Source organism: Thyridium curvatum, assembly GCF_004353045.1.
Source record: "Thyridium curvatum strain D216 chromosome Unknown NODE_9_length_649264_cov_80.371750, whole genome shotgun sequence".
Classification (NCBI taxonomy): Eukaryota; Fungi; Ascomycota; class Sordariomycetes; order Thyridiales; family Thyridiaceae; genus Thyridium; species Thyridium curvatum.
Genome location: NW_022156764.1, coordinates 180210 through 205210, shown reverse-complemented (window position 1 = coordinate 205210; position 25001 = coordinate 180210). Strand labels below are relative to the sequence as shown.

Genomic DNA, 25001 nt, shown 5'->3' with positions numbered 1-25001 from the left:
CTGCTGGGCCTTCTCCGCAACCTCGTGGGCATGATCTTCCACCATTTCCAATGAAGGTATAATTACCCCAGCAAGACTGGCCATAACCTTTGGGTTTATGAGTTGAAACCAGTCTACGCACAGGCCGAGACAGAAGGCAACCATTCGTACAACCCCTTGAGCCACTACTACAAGGGTGAGAATAAACGTGAGCAGGTTCACCATGACTTGGGTTTTGCAGCCTTGAAGTCAGCAAAGGTATTCTCAACGACTAGGACTTAAGTTGTTCTTAGGACTCACACGACATTGTGGGTACCAAAAGCGAGTTCCAAAGGAGTATGGAAATTTCAGACTTGTGAAGGAGGCGAGGTTTATATGACCGATGATGGGCTGGCTGGTGTTGAAATGTGACTTATTTGTACTATGCTAAGGAATAAGCGCATTGAACGGTACCGTGGGCCAAAACCAACTCATAGCCAAACGCAATTGGTCTGGTTCTGGTTTGCCATCCATGTTTGTCTAAACTCTGGTTATCCAAAACCTGTCATTAACCTCCTGCGATCAGAGCTCTGGGGGAACCCATTGATTGACTACCTGGTACACCCGATGGAGACCCTTGGTGATGACACCCCTAAAACAAGAACACGGGCGGCTCTCTTCCCTACTCTTCAAAGCTCAACCTTGGCCTATATCCCAGACCTAGGAAAATACGGGCTATGGTCCCCTAGTGAAGGAGGATATCCATAACAGACGCAAAATGGCCAACCAGTGGTACGAGGATCTTCCTCGGATGCATCACTTGGGAATGGATATTCCACATTTGGGAATGAAGAGCCCCCAAGAGTTTGAATAACTCGGCAATCCACAGTGTTCGTGGAATGGCAGCCTTTGAGTGTTGTGCCCCGTCATTGTGCGTTCATTTGCTCTGGTTACCAAGGCTTAAGACGTGGCGACCTGGCCGGCCCTCCGGGGAGCGTGGAACGGTCACAACCTGCTCTGACACCCCGACGGACGCGATCCGATCTTATGGCACCGTCACGGTCATTATTTCCAATGCCAGAAGCCGACATCACGCATCTATTTTTTACGACTCTAAACAATATGAGTAGGTGCACACTAGCCGAGGCAGAAATGTAATGTTCCCGCCTCGACCTGACATCTGGAGGAGTGTTTCTCACCGATTCGACGACACCTTGTTGTCGTCGTCGTCCAACCCAACCCTGTGGAGTCCACGGAGTCAACCACGAACCAACCAGCCAGCCAATCGGGATCACCGCGCAGCAAACTCATTTTCCTGATCGGGCGATAGCTTACTTTTCTGACACCAGAAGAGAAGCCTGTGCCCGCTTTGTCAGCTCACCCCAGAAATTCTTAAAAGGTCAAACATGACGACACCCAATCTCCAATCCCATCCGTTCGGACGCAGTGAAACTGTTTTGCCTAATCAGGCGGCATACCGTTTGCCGAATTGAGACAGGCACTCCGCGCTGTTGCGACACACGGACGCCGCAGACGACCGACATGGACTTTACCTTTGTCAACACGACCGACGCCCCGCGCCTGTCCCGCGCCGAGGCGAAGCGCATGCGGGCTCATGTCACCAGGACCAACTTCTCAGAGCGCCGGCGCAAGAGAACCACGGTCCTGAAGCTGGCAGGTGCCGCCTCTGAGGGGGACAATGACGAGAGGTTGCGCCGGCAGCGGGAAGTGGGCTCGATTCCTTCGCCGCGCAAAACGGCCATCGTAGATTCAACCTGTAAGCATAGCCGCGCACCACCCTAAGCAAACAGAGACAGAATTGTGGCGATCTGTGTGTGATGTGACTAAATGAGAAATGACCCCAGTACCCTACTCTGTTCTGCAGACTGTCATGATTAAGTACTGGCGCGACGATCCAGTCGACAGCCCAGGGTGTAGAGAATGGGAGGCCTTCGTCCTGTCCGAACCGGCACTCTTCGAGGGGATAGTAGGCGTCAACATGCGTCACTGGTCTCCCGCCCCTGCATTTCAAAAGAGGGCAGAGGACCACTCCTCTCGGGCTGTGTCCATCATTATCAACCACATCCGGTCCGGAACTGCCCACCAAGATGGCGTTCTTGGCGCGGTGGCCACGATGGCATTGAGCGAGAGCCTTGACCGGAATGAGAAGTCGTGGAGGATGCACCTAGACGGGCTAGCTCAGATTCTCGAAGAGAGAAAGGCACGGGGCGTGCGGAGTATGCCCTCATGGTTCACTGGGTTCATAGTCATGTATGTGCCTGCCCCCCACCGCTGTTGCCCCTTATGGTTAGTAGTGACTGACCTTCTTATGCAGGGATCTCATGAACAATGTGCTCGGATATCCGAGGGTGTACAACACCCAGGTGGTGCAGGCCCTGGCCGGTAACGGCCACCCAGACCTAACCATGGTGCTGCGGATAGGTGCCAAGCTTGTCAAGTTCCGGAAGACGTTGGCGGACTATCGCAACGACCCAGAGACAGGCGCGCACGTGGCGGACAGGCTCACCGAGATGGTGGACGAAATAGACCGCGAACTGCGCGTGATGCAGGCCAACAAGAGCGCGTACATGCGCGCCGCATCCGTCGGCGCCCGGATCTTCCTGCGCTTCGCCTGGCCCACCGAGGCCGCCAGGCCGGACCAGCTGACGAGGCTGGGGTGCGAGATGAAGCACGCGGTGTGCGAGTTCCCGTTCCGGCAGTGCCCCTACATGGACCTGACGTCGACGACCTTTGTCATGGGCTTCCTGGCGGCCGAGAACGACTCGCCGACCAAGTGGTTCTTCCTGTCGCGCATGCGGCACGTCGTGGCCGAGATGCAGTCGCGCGGCTGGGACCGGCCGGACGTGTACTACATCGAGCGGGCCATCGAGTCGGACGCGGCGCTGCTGCACAAGTTCAGGGCCGTGTTCGATCCCGGGTGCTTCCCGTCGCGGGACCGGCCTGCGCCCCAGCCGAGGCTGCTGCCCAAGTCGGACATGGCGCGTGAGATCCAGCGTGTTTATGACCTGACCAAGGTTTCGCATTGACGGATTTATGGACTGGTGTCGATTGACTGGGAGGGTTCTGCTTTTGAATCGGATTTGGTTCGATACTGTCATTACATCTAGCGATGTTGGGCGTGGCATGGCGCAATATGGGAACTGTTTGCAATGCGGCTGCAAATTGACGACGAGATGGTAAAGCGGTGCAATCTGAAGTATTATGACCTGATACGAAGTAACTGGAGTTCTGACGAATGCAGTCGGACTTATTGATGTCCATACGATATGTGAAAAAGAAAAAAATCAATAGGAATCATTCCCAACTATTCGTTCTTGGTTGCGCATCTGTGGTCATGGCAAGTGGAATCAGAACGTACCTGCCGCCAGCCAGTGCTGTCAATGACGTAGTCGCTCCCCAAACTTACACCTCCATCAAAGATCGTCACTTCCTCACATCAAGCATCCCAATGCTCAATCTCAACCAAGCTTTCCTTTAAGATTCGAGCGTCAATTGACTTCCAATCTACTGCCATACATGCCACCGCACCCCTACCTCTCAGTCCTAACCTCGACCCGCCGCATCTCACTCAGCCGCCGCCCATTCACCGCCACCACCACCATGAGCTGGATGGACTCCTGGTCCCGCCCTTCAAAACACCAAGCCACCCCGGCACCCTACTACCTCCTGCCCGGAGGCGACTCGACGCCCTACTGCCGCACCTGCGGGCGCGCCATCGGCAGCCGCAAGGCCGACAAGAGTAGCAGCGGTGGCAGCAACGGCGGCGCCGCCGCCGCCGCCGCGAGGTACTGCTCCGCGCGGTGCCGGAGCAACAAGCCCGGCCGCCTGGACCGGGAGATCGAGGCCGCGTTCGTGCGCTTCCTAGAGGGCAAAGAGGAGCTCCCCCCGACCACCAGCATCGAAGCGACAGGCGAGACTCCTGGAGTAGAGGGGAGGAGTAAGAAGAAGAAGAAGAAAGGCCCCTCCGGCAAGCCCGCCAAGGGCGACAGGCGTACCCTCGTGCTCTGCGACGCCGTGCAGGCGTACATGTTCAACAAGCACGAGGATGCTCCCACACCCGCCTCCTCCTCCGCACCAACACCAGAAGACCACCACCCCGACACCAACACCGATTCCCATACCGACCCCGCCGAGCCTCCATCACCATCACCACCCGCCAACCCCCGCGACTCAGCAATAGACCTCCTCCCCCCGAACCTCAAACCAGAAGACGACTTCTCCCCAAGGTCCGCCAACCGCGGCCCCTCCCCAGACGCAGAGCACCTCGCCCGCCTCTCCGTCCGCAGCGGCACCCGCGTCCGCCCACCGCAGGCCGTCTCGCAGGTCAACGGCAGCGTGGGCGGCGAGAAGGGCCGCGCCGAGCGGCATGGCGAGACCGACGCCATGCGCGCGCGGCGGCTCGACGGCCAGCGCGAGGTCCGCGAGCGCGAGAAGGTCCGCGCCGCGGCCCGCAGGGGCGTCGTGTTTGGGTTCCCTGTCGTCAACGACGACCACACTACCGATAACAACGATGACGGAGGCAAGAGGAGGAAGAAATGCGAGGCCGTGATGCAGGGCAAAGTCGTCGAGCCCAGCTTCGCAAAGGGGAACTGGGGCGTGCGGTGGCGGGAGGAGTGGTAGTGCCACGTCACCCATCCGGGGACACGGTTTCCCCTTTCAGTCAGAATGCACTCCTCCGGATATTCTTGAACTTAAAGATGTATTTCTATTTTCTGGGTATCATCATGTAAAAAGAAAGCGTAGCAAATTGCCTTCGATCCCCTTGGTCCTAACTCCGACCCCCGACCCGACCCAAAGACAAATGTGAAATGCTAAGTCCACCACCAAGTCCGCCCACTCGGGCAGCATATCCAGGTCCACTAGTCCTGGCCTCCTCGCCAGCCCAGCCCATATATATATCCATTATTTGACAAGAAAAAGACCATGTACACCGAGGACACTTTCCTCGATTCCCATATGCATTACATCCTCCCCCAAGGGCACGACACGCCACTGGGCATGATCCCACCCTCGCAAAGCCACCCTCCCAGAGATCAACACAGGGGCAGGACGACACCACACTCTCCTCTCTCATAATCCCCCCCAGATCCTCTCCCTCCCTCCCACCTGCTCCCCAGGATCAATACCGCTGATGCCTCCTAGCCCTCCCAGTCCCAATATCAATCCGGCTCATCTCCTCCGCGAGCGCCAACTCTCCTCCTCCTCCACCACCACCTCCCATCATCATCCCCATCCCCATCCCACCGCCATACCCTCCAACACCACCACCGCCACCGGGCCCCATAGACCCATCATTCATCAGCGGGATCTTCGCCGGCACAGGCGGCGCACCCGCCGGACCCGGGTGGTACCCGAACCCACCCCTCTCATCGCCACGGCTCCTCGGCCGGCCGTACCGCGACGACGAAGGCACAGGGTGATTCTCGTTGGGCGGCGCGTAGTAACTGTCAAACGTGCTCGCCCGCACCATCTGCCGCGGCGGCGTGTAATTGTCGTGCCCGTGCGGCAGCGGCGCCAGCGGGCTGCCACCTCCGCCACCACCTCCAAGACCGGGCCCGTTCGCGCCCGACATGACGACGGGCATGGCGCTCTGCCGGTTAGCCTTCTTCTGCAGCCTGTTCCTGCCCGTCGACGGCGGCGGCTGCGGCGAAGGCTCCGGGGGATCCGATCCGTACGTCACGGGCGACGAGGCCATCGACTGCGGCCGGCCCGCGATGCGCAGCTGCCGCCTGCCCGTCGAGGTGGGCATCGGCTGCGCGCCGGCCGGAGACGGGCGGTTGGTCGGCGTCGAGGGCGCAGACGGCTTCTTGGGCTCCGGCTCGGGCGCCCACGTGTCCATCGGCAGGTGGTCAGACGGGTCGATCTCCTTGCCGTCGTGCGTGACGATCTTTCCGGCGTCGTTCATGTCCGACCTCATCGATTCGTTCGAGTTGGCTGACACGACGCTCGGGTTCAGAGCGTCATAGTCGTCGGGCCCAAAGGGGATGCCGGATAGTCTACGCCCTTCGGAAGGCGGAGGGGCCGGACTGATGGACTTGCGCTTGATCGTATGATGCGGGTTGGGGCTACCCGAGTGGTAAGGGTTGGGTGAGATAGCTCTAGGCTTGACAATGCTGGGCGACTGTCCTCCAGAGTACACCACCGGGCTCCGGTCAAATGACTGTTGATGTTGAGGTGTATGCTGAGGTGTCTGATACGGCTGTGGGGAGCCCTCGGGCGCGTATCCAGGACCAGCCTCGATCATCCGCCTTCCTCGCGGTGGAGTCTCCATTGGCGGCTGCGTGTTTCGCCGCTGGTGCCGTCTGCTGTCCTCATTGATACGCTCCGCAATATCCATGGACAAGTTCGGATCCATCCCCGGCACGAGAGAGGCCGGGACCGCAGGGAGTCCGTATTGACCAGCGCTGTTCACAGGCTCATCGACGAAAGTGTCGCGGGGGTCCGAATACTGCTTAGAGTACGAACCACGAGAGTCATGGGCGCCAGGGGAAGTGCTCATCTGCGGCACGTACTCACGCTCCCGAGATGATATGGGCGACCCCGAATGGGCGTAGCTGTTTGTCTCTGGGCGGCGTTGACCATTCTGTATCGGTGCCGGAGATTGGGTGTAGTGGCCAGAAGCCGAGCTACCACGACCTCCGAGGTTGAGCGGTGCAGGGCTCGCGCCATTGTTGTAGTCGGGCTCATCGTAGTCGTAGGGGGACGGCGGAGCCCGAGAGCCGCTCTTCCTGAATGAATGCTGGACTACGGGACTCGGAGACTCGGGCGCATCCTCGACAGTCGGCTGCATGGACCGGAAGTGGGGATCGTAGTTGGAATCGTACGAGTGATGCCGCGGTGGTGAAGGTTGGTGCGGCTCCGGCGACTGGTAGTCCGGGCTGCTCGGCAGGGGCGCGGGCGCCGAGTCGTATGGCCTATAGGCAGGACGTCCCGGGTAAGCGCTGCTAGAGATTGACTTTCGGTGTGCCTCGTTTCGCAGAACGTCGTGTCTCATGGACGGCGGCGTCCCCTTTTGCGGGGACAGGTCGTAACCACTGCGGAGCATTGCCTCTTGAGCAGCTCCGCTGTTATTCCTCGTGCGGTGCACGGGGGGTGGCGGCGGCCTATCCTCATCCGCAGGCAGCTGCCGGGGGTCGTTCACCGGCGGCATGCTGTACGATGATCTGGTTTCGTCGAAGCTGGACCGCGAGTCGTAGCGGTTGTGAGACTGCCGGCGGTAGTCGGCACCGTATTCGGACTCCTCGGCATGGCCAGAGTACCTGTCAGGCCTGTCCATCGAACCGCGCTGCGCATACTGCATGTCGGCTGAACCAGTTGGGGGCGCGTAGCCGCCGTTGGGAGGGACTGGCGAGTACTGCTCGGGCTGTGATTGCGGCTGGGGTTGGGGGTATCGCCGTGACGGCGGCGTCTGGTACTCTACGGCCTGCAGTGGCGACTGGTTTGGTATGTAGGATGTCGGAGGGGTTGGCTGGGGTCGAGGTGGTGTCTGCGCATGTTCTGGGATAGACGGCTGTGGTGATTGGCCGGTGACCGGATCCGAAGGGAGTGGACGTCTCTTTGGAGGCCCTCTGGGAAGGGAGCTATGGGCTTCCGGCTGCTCCACGGGCTTGGCCTTCGCAACGGGCTTCTCCGGCTTCGGTCTGCTGTCGTAGTAGGTGATCTCGATGCGGACGTCTCCGGCGTATTTGCTCCTGCAGTTCAACGTGTGCCACGAGTCGCTCTGCCCACCGCCGCTGACGATGATGTCGCGTAGGTCAATCCAGCACTCGCCAATGAGATCGGTCCTCTTGTCATCGTTGAAGACGGAGATCTTTAGTTGGTAGTAGTCAGGCGAGTCGTGTACTGTGAATCTCAACTCCTGGTCCCTGTTGCAGGCTGTCAGCATATGGATCATCAAATCTCTTACTCCCAATTGCCAGTTGGAGGACGCTCACCATCGTGGTGTCTGGCCTCCGCGGATGTCGGTCTTTGTCTTCTTGGCCTCCTTCCCCAGTCTCGCCGCGCAGTAGGGATCCTGCTTGCCGATTGTCTTCCGGTTGGGCAGGTTCTTGGCCCTGTCGATGATGAGCACCAGCGTCCCGATCTCGGGGCCATCGATGCTCATGTCGGAGAAGATGCCGGCCGTGTGCGCGCCATTGAGCGGATGCGACTTGATTTTGGCGGCCATGGCTGCTGGAGTACGGAGCGAGTCTCGCGTCGCAGATGGACGCAAGGCTCGTGGCGTTGCTGGCCTGCTGGCTGAGGTCGGATTGTCTGAGAGGGGTTGATTGTTTACTCGGCCGGCTGAGCCCTCGCTCGATGTTGCCTTTGTTGACTTCCCCTCAATTGTCCCGCCTGGTGGTCGAGTATCAGCGAGAGACTTCACCACCACGAGTTACGCAGATGAATCAATGCGAGTTCTCATGAGAAGAGAGAAGATATGAGAAAGTAAAAAAGAATGTCTGATAGTAGTTACCTAGCCCTGCATCTCGGGAAACCAAAACACAAGCATCGATGGAAACAGGTTCTGGTGCAGAGTCTAATTGTTGACAATGGCCCGGCGCCTCGACTTGGCGGCAGTGTTTAGCTTGGGGGAGGGGGGCCGCTAAGTTAATGCTCCTGCGGCCTGTGGTGTGCTTGCGCGTTTTGGTGGTTGGGGGCCGCTGGGCCAATAGTGGGCTTGGGCGGGTAATCATGGTGGCTGGAATCGATCGACTTGGGTGGTTGGCGGGTCCCAGTTCCCTGCCCAGTGCTGCTCCGTTGCAAGGTCTTGCAGGGCGCGGCGTTCCATTCTTACCCATTCCAGGGATGTTTCAGCAGGTCCCGGCCGCTAGGACCCCCATTGCGGGGCGGTCTTTCGGGGCTCACTGGTGCAGCTCTGGCCGTGATCCCTGTCTCGTGTACAAGGCAGCGAAATTGTACCTGCAGCACGTTGGCCCGTTGGCCCGTTACGGGGGGAGACCTCGAGCTTTGTTTACTTCCATACAAGCTGGCCGTTTTTAATGGGATGGGAAAACTTGACCTCGATTGACCTCGAGTCTGAAGCATAGAATCATGGCCTGATTCCCCCATGTCTTCCTCTTCCCACCTCCAAAGCTACCTACTCAGAAGGTGGGGAGGATGGATCAATCGATGCACAGACTCGCCAGCAAACACGAAGCTTGGCCGTTCAAAATCATGATCCGCAGCTCGCTCTCCGCAGCACAAAAACGCAATGGGATTACGTCTCCCCACCACCTCGCGCACCCCTGTCCACGATCTGAGCCTTGACGGAAGCTTGGCTGAGGCAGATGCGTACAAATCGGAGAATTCAGAGCAGCAATTGAAATGCCCCGCAGAATAGCCTCGCAAATCCCCTAAGCTAGGCACCGAGATAATATGCACAGTTAGTGGCCCGGCGTGCAGTGACGCAGTTTCACATTCCTCGCTGTGCCGGAAGCCATTGCCAGCTCTTACCTTGACGACATGGGAACATTCCGAGGGCCCGGTACAGAAATCCCGAGTGCTCGTAACTACTCCGTAATACCTATTCTACAATGAAAACATGTCATCTACTGGATAGCGATATGCCTTGAGTGAGGTACCCCGATTCAATTGCCTCCTAAATCTCGTGCGGCATAAAACGCCTGCTCGCTACTTGTACACAGTTCCTCCTTGCAGCAGGCCCCATACAGACTTGTGCGCGCTCACCACAAGTCGACAGTCCAGCTACTGTCTGGAAACGAGATATCTACTGCATACCCTCGAGACGGTCCTTCGCGGACTTCTTGGCCTCGTCCGAGACCTTGGGGTTGTTGAGAGTGCTGTGCTTGCCGGGTTAGTCGTTGATGCGAGAAACGCCAGTGAGTTCAGCAGGGAACTTACGCCTTCAGGCCGCCAGCAACGTTTCCGGGGTTCTTGTCGCCAGAGTCGGTCGACTTGGGAACTACACCCAACAGCGTTAGCATGGAACATTTGCAAATCGTAGAGAGAGAGGTTGAGTCTCACCATCACCGCCGTTGAACTCGTTCTCGAGGACCTGGCGGGAGTGCTGCTTGGACTCCTCCGAGGTGTTGGGGTTGTTGAGGTTGGCCTTGTGGCCGCCGGCGATCTGGGCATCAGTAGGCATGTTGAGTGGCGGTTGTGGAAGCTGTAAAGGCTACAGGAGTAGCTGCTTTGGTGTTGGTGAAAGGGTGTGGGGCTGGGCTTGGTGGTGTTTGGAAGTGATGATGAGCGTTGTCCAATATTGGAGGGTTGAAATCCCTCTTCTTATAGACATCTGGACCTCCATCTATTGCCATGAGCCATAGCTAAACATCACCCTTCGACGTAATGGATGCCTCTCCATCTGATGCATGACGAGGGACGATCGCGGGCTTCTTCGTCATCCAGTCCATTTCATCGGCCGCGGCGGTCGTTGACCTCAGCCTCAGAGGCAGGGATTAGGCTCCTCATCAATCCCCGTCTAGCCTTGAGCTCGAGGTCGTGACGCCTTAGACTCTGATATCGCTGGATGACTGGCGGGAAGAGCACAGGGAAGGTTCCTCGAGTAAGCACCCCGCGTGAACCGCGCCAGCCAAGGCGACGGCGGCAAACACAGAGATGCTAACATGACTAGAGGGCAGCATCTCGGTCCCGTGTTAGAATCCGCTGGGGCACGGGGTATCCCGCGGCTTCGAGATGCACACCGGTCACTAATGCCAGGAACGGGTCTGCTCCACGGCCCGGCGCCAGCTCCGCGAAATGAACAGATCACCAGGCCCCTCCTCCATGGGCCATCGGGACTGAAGCAGACAAGATCCTCGACGAGGATATGTGATGAAAGGAGTGCATTGATGATTCGCACACCTGTCGGGTCACAGATTGATGGAGCTTCTCCAGCTCATGAGTGAACCCGGCGCATGCTTCACCGCTTTAGCTTCGACGGTCTGCAACGATTGGTAAACCGGTTTCCATAGAACTGAGGTTGGCCTCAAGGGTCAATGCATATCCTCAAACCGTAAATGGGCATATGGCCTGACCAGGCACGAGGCATGCCCGAATCCCCAAGCGAGATCCGTTCGTGGAGGTTGTAAGGGTAATCAACTCAATTCTGCACTAGCAGACAATCGGGCATCGGAGATGCTCGCGGGACAATCCTTGCGGAACCGGAACGGCCAGCCCGGGATCTAGTCAATCCATTTTCCAGTTCTGTCTCGCCTCGAGTGATCGCACGGGGCCAGGGACAGGGAGGCAGTGTGGTCCTCAGGAGAAGGACCAGCGACCCCTACGCCCTGTCCACTTTACCAACTGGACACCCTGCGAACCAGGGGGTTCGAATGAAGTATCACATTTGAAAACCCCATTGAGGCGAGGGAGTCGCCCTTTCGAACTTCCACCAGGCCCGAAGCACTGGCTAGCACGTAGGGACTGTTCAAATTGGAGCAGCAGTCAGGAATCGCCAATGGCTGGCGATCCTTTTGACGAAAGTACAGGCATTGTCGTCCAGTTTTCCCCCATGGAGCGATCTCGAAAAAGAAAGCATAAAAGCTAGGGCTGAGCACTAGCAACAGGAGCAAACTCTCCGTCTCTTTGGATATGATGAATCACTCCAGGCCTCATGATGTCAACGACGGGGGTAGAAGCACAGACCATCGAGACGGAAACTGAAGCGACCCAGGAAAATGAGATATTGGATACCTACAGATTGATAATCAGCTGTGAAAGAACAGATTGATGAAACAGATGTAAGATCTCGTGTAACTCTTGTGTGAGATCGTCTCGGTGCAATGAAGCGCGAGTCTGATGGACTGCTGTAGTGGTGTGTTGCAGTGGATTTCATGTCTGACCGACAAACCGACCATTGGCTTGAGGCTCTTCACCCGTGTCCGGGTATCCAAACAGCCGGGATGAGCGCAGTTGGCGGCAGAGAAAGGCAAAAAAACCCAACAGGACATTCAGCTCAAAGGCCACGAGCAGCTGAAGGCAGATTACACCCTCGTAGCCTCACCCTCTCGCAGACGCCGCATTCAGCTGCTGAGCCTCAATCAAGATGATCAAATGTGTTTGCGCGCGCGCGCGCACACAATATCGCTGACATAAGCCATGTCGCGAATGAAACCTCAGGGTATCTGTGTGCAGATCGCAAATCTGCCTCGTTGCTGGCGGCCGCATTCCAAGAAAAGGGCATTGCATAAGATCAATCATCAAGATTTCGAAGACAGATCGTCTAAAGTCCAATACATGCCATCGGTTGGTCTACTCCTCTAGTATCGAGATGTAGTGCCCAAAAGAGTGCTGTTTTTCAGCTCTGCAGGGACACTGGCCAAAAGTCACAGGGCGTCCTAGCAGTGCTATTGGCTGCCTACGCCCCTGGAGCTTGGCCCGTTCGGTGAGTAGCGCGGCTTGAGGCTGTGAGGCTGTGCTCTTTTTGGGTTTGCGGGACCCGCCCCAACCCCACTGACTCTCAACCTCACCTCCGGCGTAGTCCGGGAAGCCAGGACGACGACCTCCACTGACGCAATCGCTCGAGCATCAACACCTTTCAATTCGGCATCACACATCATCGCCCGCAGCAGAAGGACAGCACAGGGCAACAGGGAAAGCACCGCAGCCACAGCCCATCCAATTCCCCTTGCACCGCATAGCACACCGCGTCCACTCACCATCCAACCATGCCCTCCTCCTCCTCCTCCCCCCAAACAGACCCCCACCCAGGCCCCCTAAACTACATCGCCGGCTTCCTCCTCGTCGGCCTGGCCTGGGGCCTGACGACGCCCTTCATCCGCCGCGCCGCCAAGACGCACACCCCGCCGCCACACCCGTCCCTCGAGCGGGCCCGGGCCGCCGCCTCGTCCGCATCCGCGTCCTGGGCCTTGGGGCCCCGGCTGCGCGCCGCGCTCCTGGCCGCCTGGTTCGGCGTCGCGGACCTGCTGCGCAACCCGCGCTACGCCGTGCCGCTGCTGCTCAACCTCACGGGCAGCGTGTGGTTCTTCCTGCTCATCGGCAAGGCCGAGCTCAGCCTCACCGTGCCCATCGTCAACACACTCGCCTTCCTCTTCACCGTCGTGGGCGAGTGGTGGGTCGAGAAGAAGGTTATCAGCAAAGGTGAGCTTTCAAGTTTTTTTTCCCTTCCTTTTTGCCGGATCTTCAGATTCAAGTTCCTGCTTTTCTTTTCTCTATCTACTGGGAGAGTGTGTTTCGCTGACGATAAGGGGGTTGCACGCACAGAGACCATGGTGGGCATGACGCTCTCGCTGTGCGGGATCGCCCTCTGCGTGCACAGCAAGACGAGGTGAAGGATGGGCCCCAGAAGTTTAGAGTTCCGTAGCCGCTTCACCGAAGGGGAAGGTCAAGTCAGAGTAGTTCAGAGATCGCCACCGGAAGCTGGACTTCCCCTGGCCCGGGGTTTCTTGGAGGTGTGCTATTTTTGAACTGCGATTGGTAGATGCTCCAGAATCATGAAGATGCTCTGCTAATGCGGGCCGCGTCTCGTGCAACCAACTGCGAGCTCAAAGTCGGTACAGAAATTTGACAAAAGTACTACCCCTGGAGAATGAACTGAGGGTCTGTATACGCAAAGTGAGACAAATCAGGCCCATGTACTCTGGGAAATAGTTCTATGTGATGATTTGTCATTGAGATTTGGCTGGTCGATTGGATGCCCATGTTGAGCCCATCGACAACTACCGTGGGGTTCATACATCCGCGCCAGGCAGACTCTCCCTCAACACCACGCCTCTGCCTGGAGGTCTAGGAATACACAGACAATGGAATACGAGAAAAATGAGAAATGAAAGAAAATGCCCTTTCCCATGCAATGCATCCACCATGAAATGGCTAAAAATCCTAGCTGTCCACACCGTTCCAGCCAGGCCCCGTTCGTGTTCCAACGACCAGCGTCAACACTTGCCCACCCCCTCTCCCCACCCTGTCTTCCACAGATGGAAGTAACATATTATGTACATAGAAAACCCCCGATAAAAGATGAAATGACGAAGAAGAAATATGTTTTGCCCCCAAAAGAATCGAAATGGGCATCCCAGTCCATGCTTTTTTGTATCCTCTTGTGTCGCCATGCATGCATGTGTTGTTCCCGGTAATGTGCGGCCCTCCCGCAGTTCCATGAGAATGAGAAGAAAAATGTGTGGTATCTCTGGAGAAAATGAGAAAAGAGAAATGATGCTGTGTAAAGCAGAGAAAATTGCAGCAAAAAGAAAATGAGGACAAAAATGAAACAAATGCTCTGTCGACGAATTCCTGGTGAAAATCGTCGCGAATTATCGTCCATCGTCGAAAGAAAGGGACTGCCTCCAGCACAGCTGAAGAGACATAATCTCTCCCTCGGACTTAGGGCTCATCGATTAGTTTCGTCCAGCTCTCACTTCATTCGATTCGTTGGCGAAAAAGAATCGAAAAAATTACCGCCTCGTCCGCAGCCAGCGCTGCACCGACCGCAGGCTCGGGTCCTCGGCCGTCCAGCGGCCCATCTGCACGTCCTGCGCCTGCAGCTCGCCGTAGATGCCCTCGTCCGTGATAGCCTGGAGCTCCTGTCGAAAGCGCTAATGCGTAAGTCAGATTGGTCTTGTTTCCCGCTGCGTGGTTTGAGAGACATACTGCTCGCAACTGCTGGTCGCAGGCCCTCAGATGCGACTGAGTCCTCGACGACGGCCGTGTCCCCTGGAGCACCGAGTCCCGCCACTCTATCCACCGCTGCGCCGCCGCCTGCCGCAGGTAGATCTTCTGGCCTTCGTGCCTCCTCGCGTAGGCATCAAGCAGCACCCTTTTGTTGGTGAAATTCTGTCAGCCTATTTCCTTCTTTTCCCCTTTATCTCTCCCGCATATTTAGGCACACAAAAGAAAGGAGACATGGGAAACTCACTGCTGCAGCTCCGCCTTGGCCTGCTCGTCAGGCCCTCCGCGCGCCTCGGGCACGGACGTGTCGGCGCCGCAGTTGAGAATGTGCTGCCCGTCAAGGGCGCACTGGCGCAGCGCCGCCCACCCTTCGGTGTAGTAGTCGTCCATATTGTCTGGGTCCGTAGGCGCCGCGGCGATGTAGTACTGCAGCGTACGGAAGTCAGAGAGCACCTCAGCCACTCGTGCCGTGCGGTACGCGTTCACTATGAGCACCGGAGCGGGTTAGTCTCAATGCCTGGTACTCTTCCTTGGTCGGGAATATGACCGAATGTGCGCACACGAGACACCTGCCAAGGACATGGCGCTCGTGGGGGTTCAGTTCGGAGGAGGGTGGTGGTGGTGGCTTACATCCGTCCATTGCGTATTAGTGGCAACGGGCCAACTTTTTCCTCAGACAAGACGGTGCGCCAGAAGCACTAGCAAACCAAGTCGACAACGGCGATACAACCTGATCTAGCTCCTTCTTCCCAATGGTCGCTATGGCCAGCAAGCAAGCAAGCAGGCAGACAGGCGAGATCACACGCAGGCGCAACCAAGACAGACAACGCAAAAGGACAACGCAGACGAAGCGCAGCAAGTGAGGGTGTGGTGTATTAGGCGCAAGTAGAACCCAAGATGATCCGTAAAAGGCAATGCAATGCGCAGCAGCAGAAAGAGGGAAAGCCTAGCTTTTCGCTTCGAGGAGGTGTATGGGATGGGATGGATGAGAGCAGAGGGTATCGCGGATGGTCGAGACCTCTGGTGGCTTCTCATGTCCTTTTGTACGAAACGGCGTGACACCGTTGGCAACCCGCGCCGTTGAGAGAGAGGGCTTGCATGACTTGAGGAAGAAGAGTGTTGGTGGAGGAGGAGGAGGAGGAGGATGAAAGAAAGCACAAAGCCATGTTGCATGGAGACAAAGTAGCCTAGCCTCAAGCCCTACCCGAGCCCCGGCTAACACCCGGTAAGTAGCAAAGTGCTCCTGTTTGGGTAAGGCGAGGACCAGTTCCGAGAGAAAAAGGACATGCGTTGAGTGTAGAGGTTGGAAGTCACGGTCATGACCGAGAGACATCCGTGACGGAGCCGCACGTTGGTGCCAAAATGTGCCCCGCGAGGATCGCCAGGACCACTTGGTACCCCTTGGGCGTAGACTTACAAAGCCGCAGGAGACGCAGATGAAGACCTTAGGTGAGGAAAGAGTGGGAAAGGCTAACAATTCTGCTCAGTCGATCAATGTCCATACGATGCGCGATGCGTGAGAGATCCGCACTAGGAAAGTCTGCAGGAGTAGTGCGGCAGGGGGTTAGAGAGAGAAAGTGACGATGCGAGTGTGTGTGCCTGCATTCCGAGAGCCCCATCAGCTGTCAAAAGGCCTTGTAAGCAGCGTGATTGGGCCGTGGGAGGTGTGGGCTCGGAGAATACCATCATGGGAAAGACGCATCAATGGTGGACCAGCCCAGCGGAAAAGCTAACGCAAGAATCCCTGACGAGCTGTGAATCTGCTTCCCCGGGAATGCTAGGGGTCCCTTGTCTTGTCAGTCTGTTGTCCCGTGGCCGTGTCTTAGCCCGGACCTTAGGGGAGTGGGAACACACGCGCGGATCGCTTGGAACACTTTCCGGGCCTATTTTTCTTATTCCCCTCCTCGCTCTCTTCCGCTGTTGGGATCCGCGATGGCGATGCTGATTCTGCATTGTGGTGAGTGGACAAGGCGAGGTTGTACAACCTGCGGTCTGCCGAGCTGCGCTGGCTGCATGGAGGGAGAGGCGATGCATCTCATCTGCAGGGACAGAGAGGGCGCCCTTGCAGGTGGCAGCAACAGCATCAGTAGTGATAGCCAATAGCCCTTGGCCCTGCCGCAGTCATTGAATCATCACTGCAGTCAAGAATCAGTCACAGGTTGGCGCTGCCAAGGGCTGCACTGCATGCATTGGGTGGGATTGCGGGTTCCAGCTTTGAGCTGCGCTGCATCTTCCTTCGTCTGATCTCAAAACGGGAGCCAAGGTCTGGTACCGTGCAGCTGGAGCCGAAGGTACCGGAGAGACGCCGATATGACTGGGATGACGGCATATTACATGCATGCGAGTTGGCAACAGTACATCCACGTAGGAGCATCAGGATTGCATTGGCAGGTCGAGCCGCGAAAATGCTTCCCCTGGCGTTCCATAGTTTTTTTTTTTTTTTTTTTGATCTCTTACATCTCTGGCCCCAGTCTGTAGGTATTCAGTATGCCAATGTCCCATCTGTAGGATTTTAGCATCTCCTTTAGTAAGTTCGGCCAGTAGTAGCCCAGTGGGGGATGGCGTGGTTGGCTTGGACCATCATTGATGTGTGTGGAGGAGGACCCATGATCCGGCCGTGATCTACCAGAGATTGAAACACCTGTAACCCGAATAGGTATCTGCATCAAAAGTCGCGACTGGAGACACAAGAGGAGAGAGAGCAAGAGAGGCCAAGCCCAGTTGGTAGGGCAAACGGACCGGAAGAGGCCTCAGATCTCAGCGCATCGTAGATTGATATCCAATACGCGCGAAGAGAAGAGCGAATTGCCCGATCCGGTTCCGGAGCGCCTGGACCAAGAGTGGCAGCGATGCGGCTACTTTCAGCCACCATTTGGTCCGTTCCGTTCGTCTGCCGTCCCTGTTGCCCTTTTGGGGTTGCTGGGAGATGGTGGGGAGGCACTTCGCTGTTGCCAATGGACAATATTCGACTGATGGAACGTGAGTGAAGAAGCAAAGATAAAAAAGGCCCCTCGTGGCTGCAGGTGCTAATCCCAAGCTGGGCACTCAGCCTCCCCAATAGACGCCTGTAGGTCGAGCGGCTACTCGCCGGTTTGGCACGTTTCGCCTCGAGCTAGCCCAGCCCGCTTCCTTGCGTGCCAGGCCCAGCTGGCCTGGGGTATTTTGTGCCTGCTTGTGATCGCAGCATTGGGATATTTTTGGTGCGTTTCGATGCAATGGCTTGCATGACTAGCAGCACGCCCTGTTCCCGATGCTCACCAGGTCACGCCCCCTCCGTCCCTGCTGTGTTTGCATGGCATGGAGTACCTGTGTACCATTGACATCAGAGCGCATGCATCAGTGATCGCCTTTGCATTCCCAGCACCCGCGGCACGTAGGGCTAGGTGGGCGGGGGAAACCTAGACGAAAGAAAATGTCGCTGTGGGGAGAGAAATGGAAAATGGGAACTCCGAATGGCTCACTGGCAGCGAAAAGGACAATTGGACACGGAGGAATATCCTTGCCAAGAACCATCCAAAAAGGACAGAGCAGACAAATGGGCGTGGCCTTCCCATGTGGTCTAAGCTTCAAGAGGGCTTAGCGGCCTAAACGCCAAGTGCCAGTGATCGGTAGAGCCCGAGAGCCCGTGACTGTAGAAGGCCCACCGCTGATCCAAGCTTGGACAAAAGGACAGTGCTGAGCTAAGCTAGCGCACTTTGGCACTGGTTTGGGGATGGCGGCGGCCTCTTTTTTCTTGACCGCTCTGACAAACAGCGGCATCGTCAATGACACAACATCCAGACCTGGTCACGGGTGTGGCATGCAACGAAGGAGGGAGAGAGAAAGAAAATGCCGTGGAAAACATACGATCCGTCGTACTCTAGAAAATGAAAACAAGACTATCGCTTTACTAGTCGGCTATGCTCTCCAGCTTGTGTGGTATCAAAGAAACAGACGAGATTATCTTACATCATGCAGTGCGGTGAGGTGAGGCTCCCTGCAACATCTACGATCCAAACTCTCCCGAAACAATGGCCCGGGTAGCCTTAGTGCAGCAGGCTATCTGCGGTGGCTTGCATCAACCTGCATTGGTACAGGGCAGACTCATGTTTCCAGCTGCCCTGCCGGGGCACACTCGACCAGCCCACCGCCCTTTTCTTCTCTAGTCTCATTCTTCTTCTTCTTCAACACCAAGCCATGCCTCGTCACGATGCTTCCCCATGTGCCATCAACGTGGTATTTGTGGCTTCACTTCTAGCCCCAAACAGGTAATCCCTTCGTCGCGGCAGGCACGTCACGACGCCCTGCATGCCACAGTCCTCGTGCTGGCATTGCTAGTCTTGGTCTAGACTCTCCTCACAGACTACCCGGCATGTTCATCTTTCGCCCCGGTCAGCCTCATCGATCCAGGTAGTCCGGCGTCGTCGCACTACCTCATGCGGCTCTGCGTCCTCGCAGCTGAAACAAGCATCGCTAGCATCACTAGATCTCCCGCTTCTTCCCAAGGCTGTTTCAGGGCCACGATCGCTTCTGGCCCTCCAGGCCAGGCCTCTCAGCCTTCCCTCTTGCCTCAAACCGTCACTTCAGCCCTCAGCTAGCATGCACCGATCAGGAAACGGCAAGCCAAGGGCAGGCTGAATGCAGTAATCGGCCCACCTGCTCGTCCGTGCCAGACCAATACCGCTCCGGGAAGCGATCTCACAGGAATGGATGTCATACGTCTCGGGTTCAACGTCCTGATAGGCACACGCCGGGGCCCTTGTTTATTTCTAGGTATGACACATGATAGGATGGCTAATAACACACGCGAGAGGACGATGCCAGGGCTGGGGAACGGGGTACCTGTGACTCCTGGCCCTTGCTGCACACAACCCCTCTTGCTCTGCCCCCACTGAAATCCCGCGCGCCCGTGACGGGCAGTTCGAATGGCCCTTGGCTGCACAGCGTCTGTGGAACGAATACCTGCCATTGCCGCGGCTGCTTTCCTGCCTCTCAGGCAAGACACGCATACAACTCGCCCCTTTCCCCCTTTTGTGTAAGCTGCTGCCGCCACCAGAGCACGCCTAAATAGGAGAAAATCCACACCCCACAAACGGCTTAGTCCTTCTCGGCAATGGCCTGTAATCGGTCATCGATCTCCTCCTCCGTAAGCACTCTGAAGCCAGGGTCTGTACCCTCCTTGCCGTCAGCTCGGGGGCCGCCCACGATGCCAATCTCGATCTCCGTCTTTTTGAAGTCCATGCTGAGCACTGTGCTGAGGGTGGTGATGGCCAGCTCGACAACCTCCTCCCAGCTGCCCTCTGCGTGGTCCTTGTTCTTGAGCTTCTTCTCAAGGTGGTTCAGCGCCTCCTGCTGCTTGGGTCCGGCAGCCGTGCCCTTGTAGCCGATGTAGTATCCGGCCGGGTCGCACTTGAACAGCTGAGGGCCGTTCTCGGAATCGAGTGATATCAGGGTCGTAGCGACGCCGTAGGGACGCATGTAAGCCTGGCAGTTCAGGTCAGTACGACGGTAGATCTCTTGCAAACACTGTGGTTTCTCTTACGCGCTGAGTGTAGACCTGGCTGATGTTGGCCAGCCTCTTGGCCAGGACATCGCTGGGCATCTCGTATCCGTACTTGTACCTGAACTCGGCCGCCTCGCCTTGCGCACGTTGGGCAAAAGCGCGCGCATCTGCTATGGAGCCGGTCATGACGCAGCCGACCGAGGGCGAGATCTGGAAGATGTGCGAGACGGAAGAGGGATCGATCAGCTTGTCCTGCACAGATTGTCAGCTTCAATAGCACACCCTGACTCCATATGTAAGCGCCATCAACGTACAGGGACCTTCTTCTGGGACAGGACGACCGCGCAGTCCTTTCCACGGACGCCGATGGACATGATGTTGGCGGCAGTGATGGCCTTGAATGCATATTCTACCGGCAGTAATCGTGTTAGCAAGGTCGTGGACTGGTCAGAAGGCCCGCTGCCTGGTTCTCCAGCTCTCAACAATTGGGGGTCCAGCTCGATCGGTGTAGAGCCAACAACACAAGCGGAAAGGCTGATGCATACCGACTTGGTACAATCTTCCCTGGTCAGAGAAGATCGTAATGTGTCTATCGAATCCTGCGCTGCCTGCAAATTCATCACTGTCAGCTCATAATCCCAACGCAGCTGAGATCACGGTGATGGAGGACGCACCCGACATCTTGTCTGAAGATGATGAGCTAGATCTCGACTGGTTCTACTTTTGAGATTGTAAGAAATGCGATCGATCGGGTCGTTGGAAGGCGGTGGTTTTTCGGGGAGAGTCAATTGCCAGGTGGATGGCGAGGTCGCAGGCTGATGGAGCTTTCGTCTTCGATGATCGCAGAGCTTCACCCAGTTGACGCGTTGGCAGGAGCTTGCCTAGAAGGCTGGAGCTCTGCCTTTCCTTACATAAGCCGATCTGGCGCATTGACCAAGCGCCAGCTGGCGGGCACGACCTGAGCTGGCAAAACTGATAAGACTTCCTTGCAGGGGGAGCAGGGCCCCACCGCTCTACGATAAAGCAATTATGGATTGGCTCTCGAGTGCAGAAAAAAGTGAGGCAATCCCAAAAATTACAGAGCAGACCAGAGCAACGAGGTGAAAGCTGCCCAATCCACTCTTGCCGAGATCCCTGGCTCTGGAATCTGCTTGAAGTCTCGTCTGGAGCCCGCTTAGCCGGATCACACGTCAATTTTCCCTGTTTGTCTCTATTAAAATCGGCACGCAAAGTCGTCTTAGCGTTTCCCTCCGCCTCCCCCCCAGTGCGGTGTGCTCGAGTCTGTCTCGTCTACCTCCTCCCGCCTTTTCTCTCCCTTGGACCAATTATGTCTCAGAAGGTCCCGGCCTGGAAGCGATTGGGCCTGAAGCTCAAGGGCTCTGCACCCGACGGCACCACTGCGTCACCCGCAGCCCCCTCCACGCAGCCTCCTGCACAGCTACCCAACACCTACGGCGACTCCTCCGCGTCCCCCAATTGGAACACCAACAAACGGAAGCAGGTGCCTTCCTCGTCCTGGTCTAATCAGGACAACAGCAACAGCTACAACAAGCGCCCAAGGAGAGACGAGCCCGGCACACCGTCTCTGAGGAAGCAGAAGTCCGTCTCCTTCACCGACGACACCAAGGGAGGCGCCGCAGACAACACCAACCCCGAGCTCAAAGCCAAGAAGAAGGCCAAGAAGAAGGCGAAGAAGAATCCCGAGCCCCAGGCCCCAGCTGCTCCCAAAGCTTCCAGCGTTCAAGCCGCTCTGGCCTACCTCCGGCAGTGGGACACCTTGCGAGACTCGTGGAAGTTCAACAAGAACCACCAGATCCTGCTCATCAAGTACGTCTTCATAGGCGACACGATACCCTCGGCGGACATCGAGGCCTTCTACAGATACATCAGCGACCTCAAGGGCGGGGTGCGGGCACGTCTGCGCGAGACGGCCGAGGAGATCAGGAAGAAAGACATGGGCGATGGCGCGGCCGGGTTTCCGGAGAAGACTCTGGGTAAAGAGTCGAAACAGGAGGAATATACAAAGCTAGTCTCTGGCCTGGACGAGGCTGGGGAGAGCACCAATGCCAATGGCAAGAGGATACGCAGGATAAGCGAGGTGGAATACGTCTTGCGCACGTCGGACCCGGACATCAGGAGCCGACTGATGAAGCGCATGCGCGCCAAGAGGATCGCAGACGAGTTGTCTGACAGCGGGGAGAGCAGCGTGTCTGGGACGACAGCAAGCTCATCGGGCCCCGAGGCCGCGGTCAACGGCATGGAGAAGCGGGCCAAGCTGAACGACGGATCGCAGCAGAAACTCAAGCGCAAGAAGAAGAGCCGGACGGCCATGGACTCCGACTCGAGCAGTTCAGAGTCAGAGTCGGACTCGGACTCGGATGATTCGGACGCGGACGACGGCACGTCCAGCTCGGGGTCGGACACGAGCTCCTCTGACGACTCGGATGACGAGGCCGAGGCGGGCGCTCCGCTGCAGAACCGCGAGGAGACGTCGAGCAGCTCTTCGTCTTCCTCTAGCAGCGGATCCGATGCCGAGTCGGCGGAGGACTCGGATGACGAGTCGGCAGAGGGCTCTGACAGTGACTAGGAGGGCTTGTCAGATGTCTCAATGTCACGGGACGATATGCTTATGCTGGATGATATGCTTATGCTGGATGATCGAGATTTTGCCCTGTATCCGCAATTTGGTCGCGACTATTGGGATCTCATGTAGCAGCACATGATAGCGCGCTGAAAGACCTCGACCGAGGCCGCCAAGCGATGCATGTCGTTCAAACAAATGATACCCCTAAGGTACAAACGTCGACAGATAAACAGAAGCAAGCAGTCCCGGGGCCAAGGTTCAGGACAACGCTCTCATATTTAAAATGCTATCCAACTGTCGCCTTTCTGCGGCGAAATCCGCTGCGTCGAGTTGTCCCCCACCCAGAACCAGAAAAATGTGCCAGCAGGATGATGTCTGCGGCTATGCCTGACCCGTTCGATCTATCGCCATGTCTTCTATGACAATGTGTAAATCGTTGATGCACACAGGTATTATACGATAATGTATGTGTATGTGTGTGCATGTGCATGTGCTGGCTCGTTCCTCGAGCACTTTGATCCAAAAACGCCCTGGGAAATGCAAATCACTAAAGCCTTCCCACTCCGCCCATGAGAAATTCCAAAATGTGTAAAAACAGACGCTCAGTCACTCTGCCCCTCATGATGTTGAAGCAGCGTCGCCATCTCCAGAACACCAACCGTTTCTCTCCCGTACTCATCCACAACGAGGAGCACTTCGCCGACCTTGCCATCCTCATCGTCGTCGTCTTGTTCTTCCCGCCTCGCCAACCGCCGCACGACATCGCCAACCACCTCATCCACCCTCACCGCCGTCGCCGTCCCGCGCGACACGACAAGACCCTCGATGGCACCGACCTCGACCGCCAGCTCCGCAGCACCCAGCCTCCGCAACCGACCAGGCACAAGCACAGCCCCGTCAGGGCACCGCGCCCAGCACCCGCCGGCGGTGCAGCCACCGACCGCCACGCGCAGGGCCTCGGCGCCCGTCGCCGCGCGCCCGGCATTCAGCAGCGGGACGTCGGCCCACGGGACGCTCAGCTCGCCCACCGCCGTGCTGTGCTTCTTCTGCGCGATGGCGGCGCCGATAGCGCCGCCCGGGTGGTTCCGCGCAAAGACGTGCGCGACGCGGGCGTCGTGCACCTCCCTGCTGGCGGCCATGGCCAGCGCGTCGCCGACGGCCAGCGCGGCGGTGGTGCTCGTCGTCGGCGCCGCGAGGCCGAACGAGCGCGCCTCGGGCTCGTGCACGGGCGCCGGCAGGACGACGGCGTCGGGCTGGCGGCGGGCGATCTCGGCGTCGGGCGAGGAGGTCAGCAGCAGCAGCGGCAGGGCCAGGCGGTCGAGGTGCGGCAGCAGGGCGAGCAGCTCCGGCGTGCGGCCCGAGTAGGTGATCATGAGCAGGACGTCGCGCGCGCCGACGTGGCCGAGGTCACCGTGCAGCGCCTCGGTCGGGTGAAGGAAGGAGGCGCGCAGCTCGAGGCTGTTGAAGGTCGCGGCCAGCTTGCGGGCGATGTGGCCTGACTTGCCGACGCCGACGAGCACGAGCTTGCCGCCCGCGGCCGAGGCGGCGGCCACGAGCTCGACGGCGCGGCTCAGGGCGTCGCGGGCTGGCGGGTCGGTGGCGTAGAGCGCGGCGAGGTTGCGCAGGGCCGTGGCCTCGGTGTGCAGGACGTGCACGGCTGTGGCGAGCCGGACGTCGAGCTCCGAGCTGGACTCTGTGGTTGTTTCTGAGGGGGTGAGGACCGGTGATGCGGGCGCGGATGTTGGTTGCTGCTGCTGATGATTATTGCTGTCGAGTGAGAGCTCCTCTATCGGGGAGCACAGGCCGCTTGCCTCGGGGGTGACGGGAGAGGGAGGGGATGGCGGAGGGATGGAGGGGAAGGCCGGCGCGGAGCCGACGAGGTAGACGGCGCTGGTCTGCACGGGGCACCGCCGCTCGGTCATCGTGAGAGGTGTACTGAGGCCGAGGAGAGGTATCTTTTGTCCTGCTGTGATGGACCCAGCCAGCTGGTCAAGGTGTGCGGTTGGCCGTGGAAAGCAGAGACTTTGGCTCTCGCTTGGTGCTTGCGGGACTTATGAGTCCAATACCACCGGGAAGCTGTCCAGGCGGGAAGGTGTTCAGGAGATCATTCTCGAAGAAGGTCTGAGGCTGGAAGAGAGTATGAAACGCGAAGGAGGAAGACAAATTAGATGACGCTCATATTGCGCCTAGCTCCAGATCCTCGTTGATACAAGGGAGCAAGCTGAAGATGTCCACCCCTCCAAGACGGACCTCGAATCGCTAATCTCGGTGGAGTAGATAAGATCCGAGCAGATATGCGGGTAAGTTCGGACGAAGCGAGTTCACAGTCCGGCCTCGCGGGTAAGGTCGAGAGTAGGAAGAAGGGAGCAAAGTTGAGCAGGAGAA

General features: G+C 57.7%; 9 protein-coding genes across 9 annotated transcripts; 4 read left to right on the top strand and 5 right to left on the bottom strand.

The window, feature by feature from the left end:
* Positions 1 to 1500: 1500 nt before the first annotated feature.
* On the top strand, positions 1501 to 3005 carry E0L32_002246 (uncharacterized protein; the record flags this gene model as incomplete). The annotated part of the gene is made up of 3 exons (XM_031136414.1): positions 1501 to 1735; positions 1824 to 2229; positions 2294 to 3005. 3 exons carry the CDS (start codon positions 1501 to 1503, stop codon positions 3003 to 3005), a joined length of 1353 nt encoding a protein of 450 aa, XP_030988461.1.
* A 574-nt stretch (positions 3006 to 3579) lies between these two features.
* E0L32_002245 (uncharacterized protein) lies at positions 3580 to 4599 on the top strand (the record flags this gene model as incomplete). Its single annotated transcript, XM_031136413.1, has 1 exon — positions 3580 to 4599. One exon carries the CDS (start codon positions 3580 to 3582, stop codon positions 4597 to 4599), a length of 1020 nt encoding a protein of 339 aa, XP_030988460.1.
* Positions 4600 to 5098: 499 nt separating this feature from the next.
* On the bottom strand, positions 5099 to 8146 carry E0L32_002244 (uncharacterized protein; the record flags this gene model as incomplete). Its single annotated transcript, XM_031136412.1, has 2 exons — positions 5099 to 7844; positions 7914 to 8146. The coding sequence occupies 2 exons, from the start codon at positions 8144 to 8146 to the stop codon at positions 5099 to 5101; spliced, it is 2979 nt and encodes a 992-aa protein (XP_030988459.1).
* Positions 8147 to 9688: 1542 nt separating this feature from the next.
* Positions 9689 to 10066, bottom strand: E0L32_002243 (uncharacterized protein; the record flags this gene model as incomplete). The annotated part of the gene is made up of 3 exons (XM_031136411.1): positions 9689 to 9761; positions 9823 to 9883; positions 9946 to 10066. The coding sequence occupies 3 exons, from the start codon at positions 10064 to 10066 to the stop codon at positions 9689 to 9691; spliced, it is 255 nt and encodes an 84-aa protein (XP_030988458.1).
* A 2524-nt stretch (positions 10067 to 12590) lies between these two features.
* E0L32_002242 (uncharacterized protein) lies at positions 12591 to 13123 on the top strand (the record flags this gene model as incomplete). The annotated part of the gene is made up of 2 exons (XM_031136410.1): positions 12591 to 13023; positions 13077 to 13123. 2 exons carry the CDS (start codon positions 12591 to 12593, stop codon positions 13121 to 13123), a joined length of 480 nt encoding a protein of 159 aa, XP_030988457.1.
* A 1213-nt stretch (positions 13124 to 14336) lies between these two features.
* Positions 14337 to 15190, bottom strand: E0L32_002241 (uncharacterized protein; the record flags this gene model as incomplete). The annotated part of the gene is made up of 4 exons (XM_031136409.1): positions 14337 to 14477; positions 14533 to 14698; positions 14798 to 15035; positions 15181 to 15190. 4 exons carry the CDS (start codon positions 15188 to 15190, stop codon positions 14337 to 14339), a joined length of 555 nt encoding a protein of 184 aa, XP_030988456.1.
* Positions 15191 to 19626: 4436 nt separating this feature from the next.
* E0L32_002240 (uncharacterized protein) lies at positions 19627 to 20713 on the bottom strand (the record flags this gene model as incomplete). Its single annotated transcript, XM_031136407.1, has 4 exons — positions 19627 to 20013; positions 20072 to 20284; positions 20347 to 20654; positions 20707 to 20713. The coding sequence occupies 4 exons, from the start codon at positions 20711 to 20713 to the stop codon at positions 19627 to 19629; spliced, it is 915 nt and encodes a 304-aa protein (XP_030988455.1).
* A 646-nt stretch (positions 20714 to 21359) lies between these two features.
* Positions 21360 to 22619, top strand: E0L32_002239 (uncharacterized protein; the record flags this gene model as incomplete). Its single annotated transcript, XM_031136406.1, has 1 exon — positions 21360 to 22619. The coding sequence occupies one exon, from the start codon at positions 21360 to 21362 to the stop codon at positions 22617 to 22619; it is 1260 nt and encodes a 419-aa protein (XP_030988454.1).
* A 599-nt stretch (positions 22620 to 23218) lies between these two features.
* Positions 23219 to 24538, bottom strand: E0L32_002238 (uncharacterized protein; the record flags this gene model as incomplete). Its single annotated transcript, XM_031136405.1, has 1 exon — positions 23219 to 24538. One exon carries the CDS (start codon positions 24536 to 24538, stop codon positions 23219 to 23221), a length of 1320 nt encoding a protein of 439 aa, XP_030988453.1.
* Between the last annotated feature and the right edge of the window lie 463 nt (positions 24539 to 25001).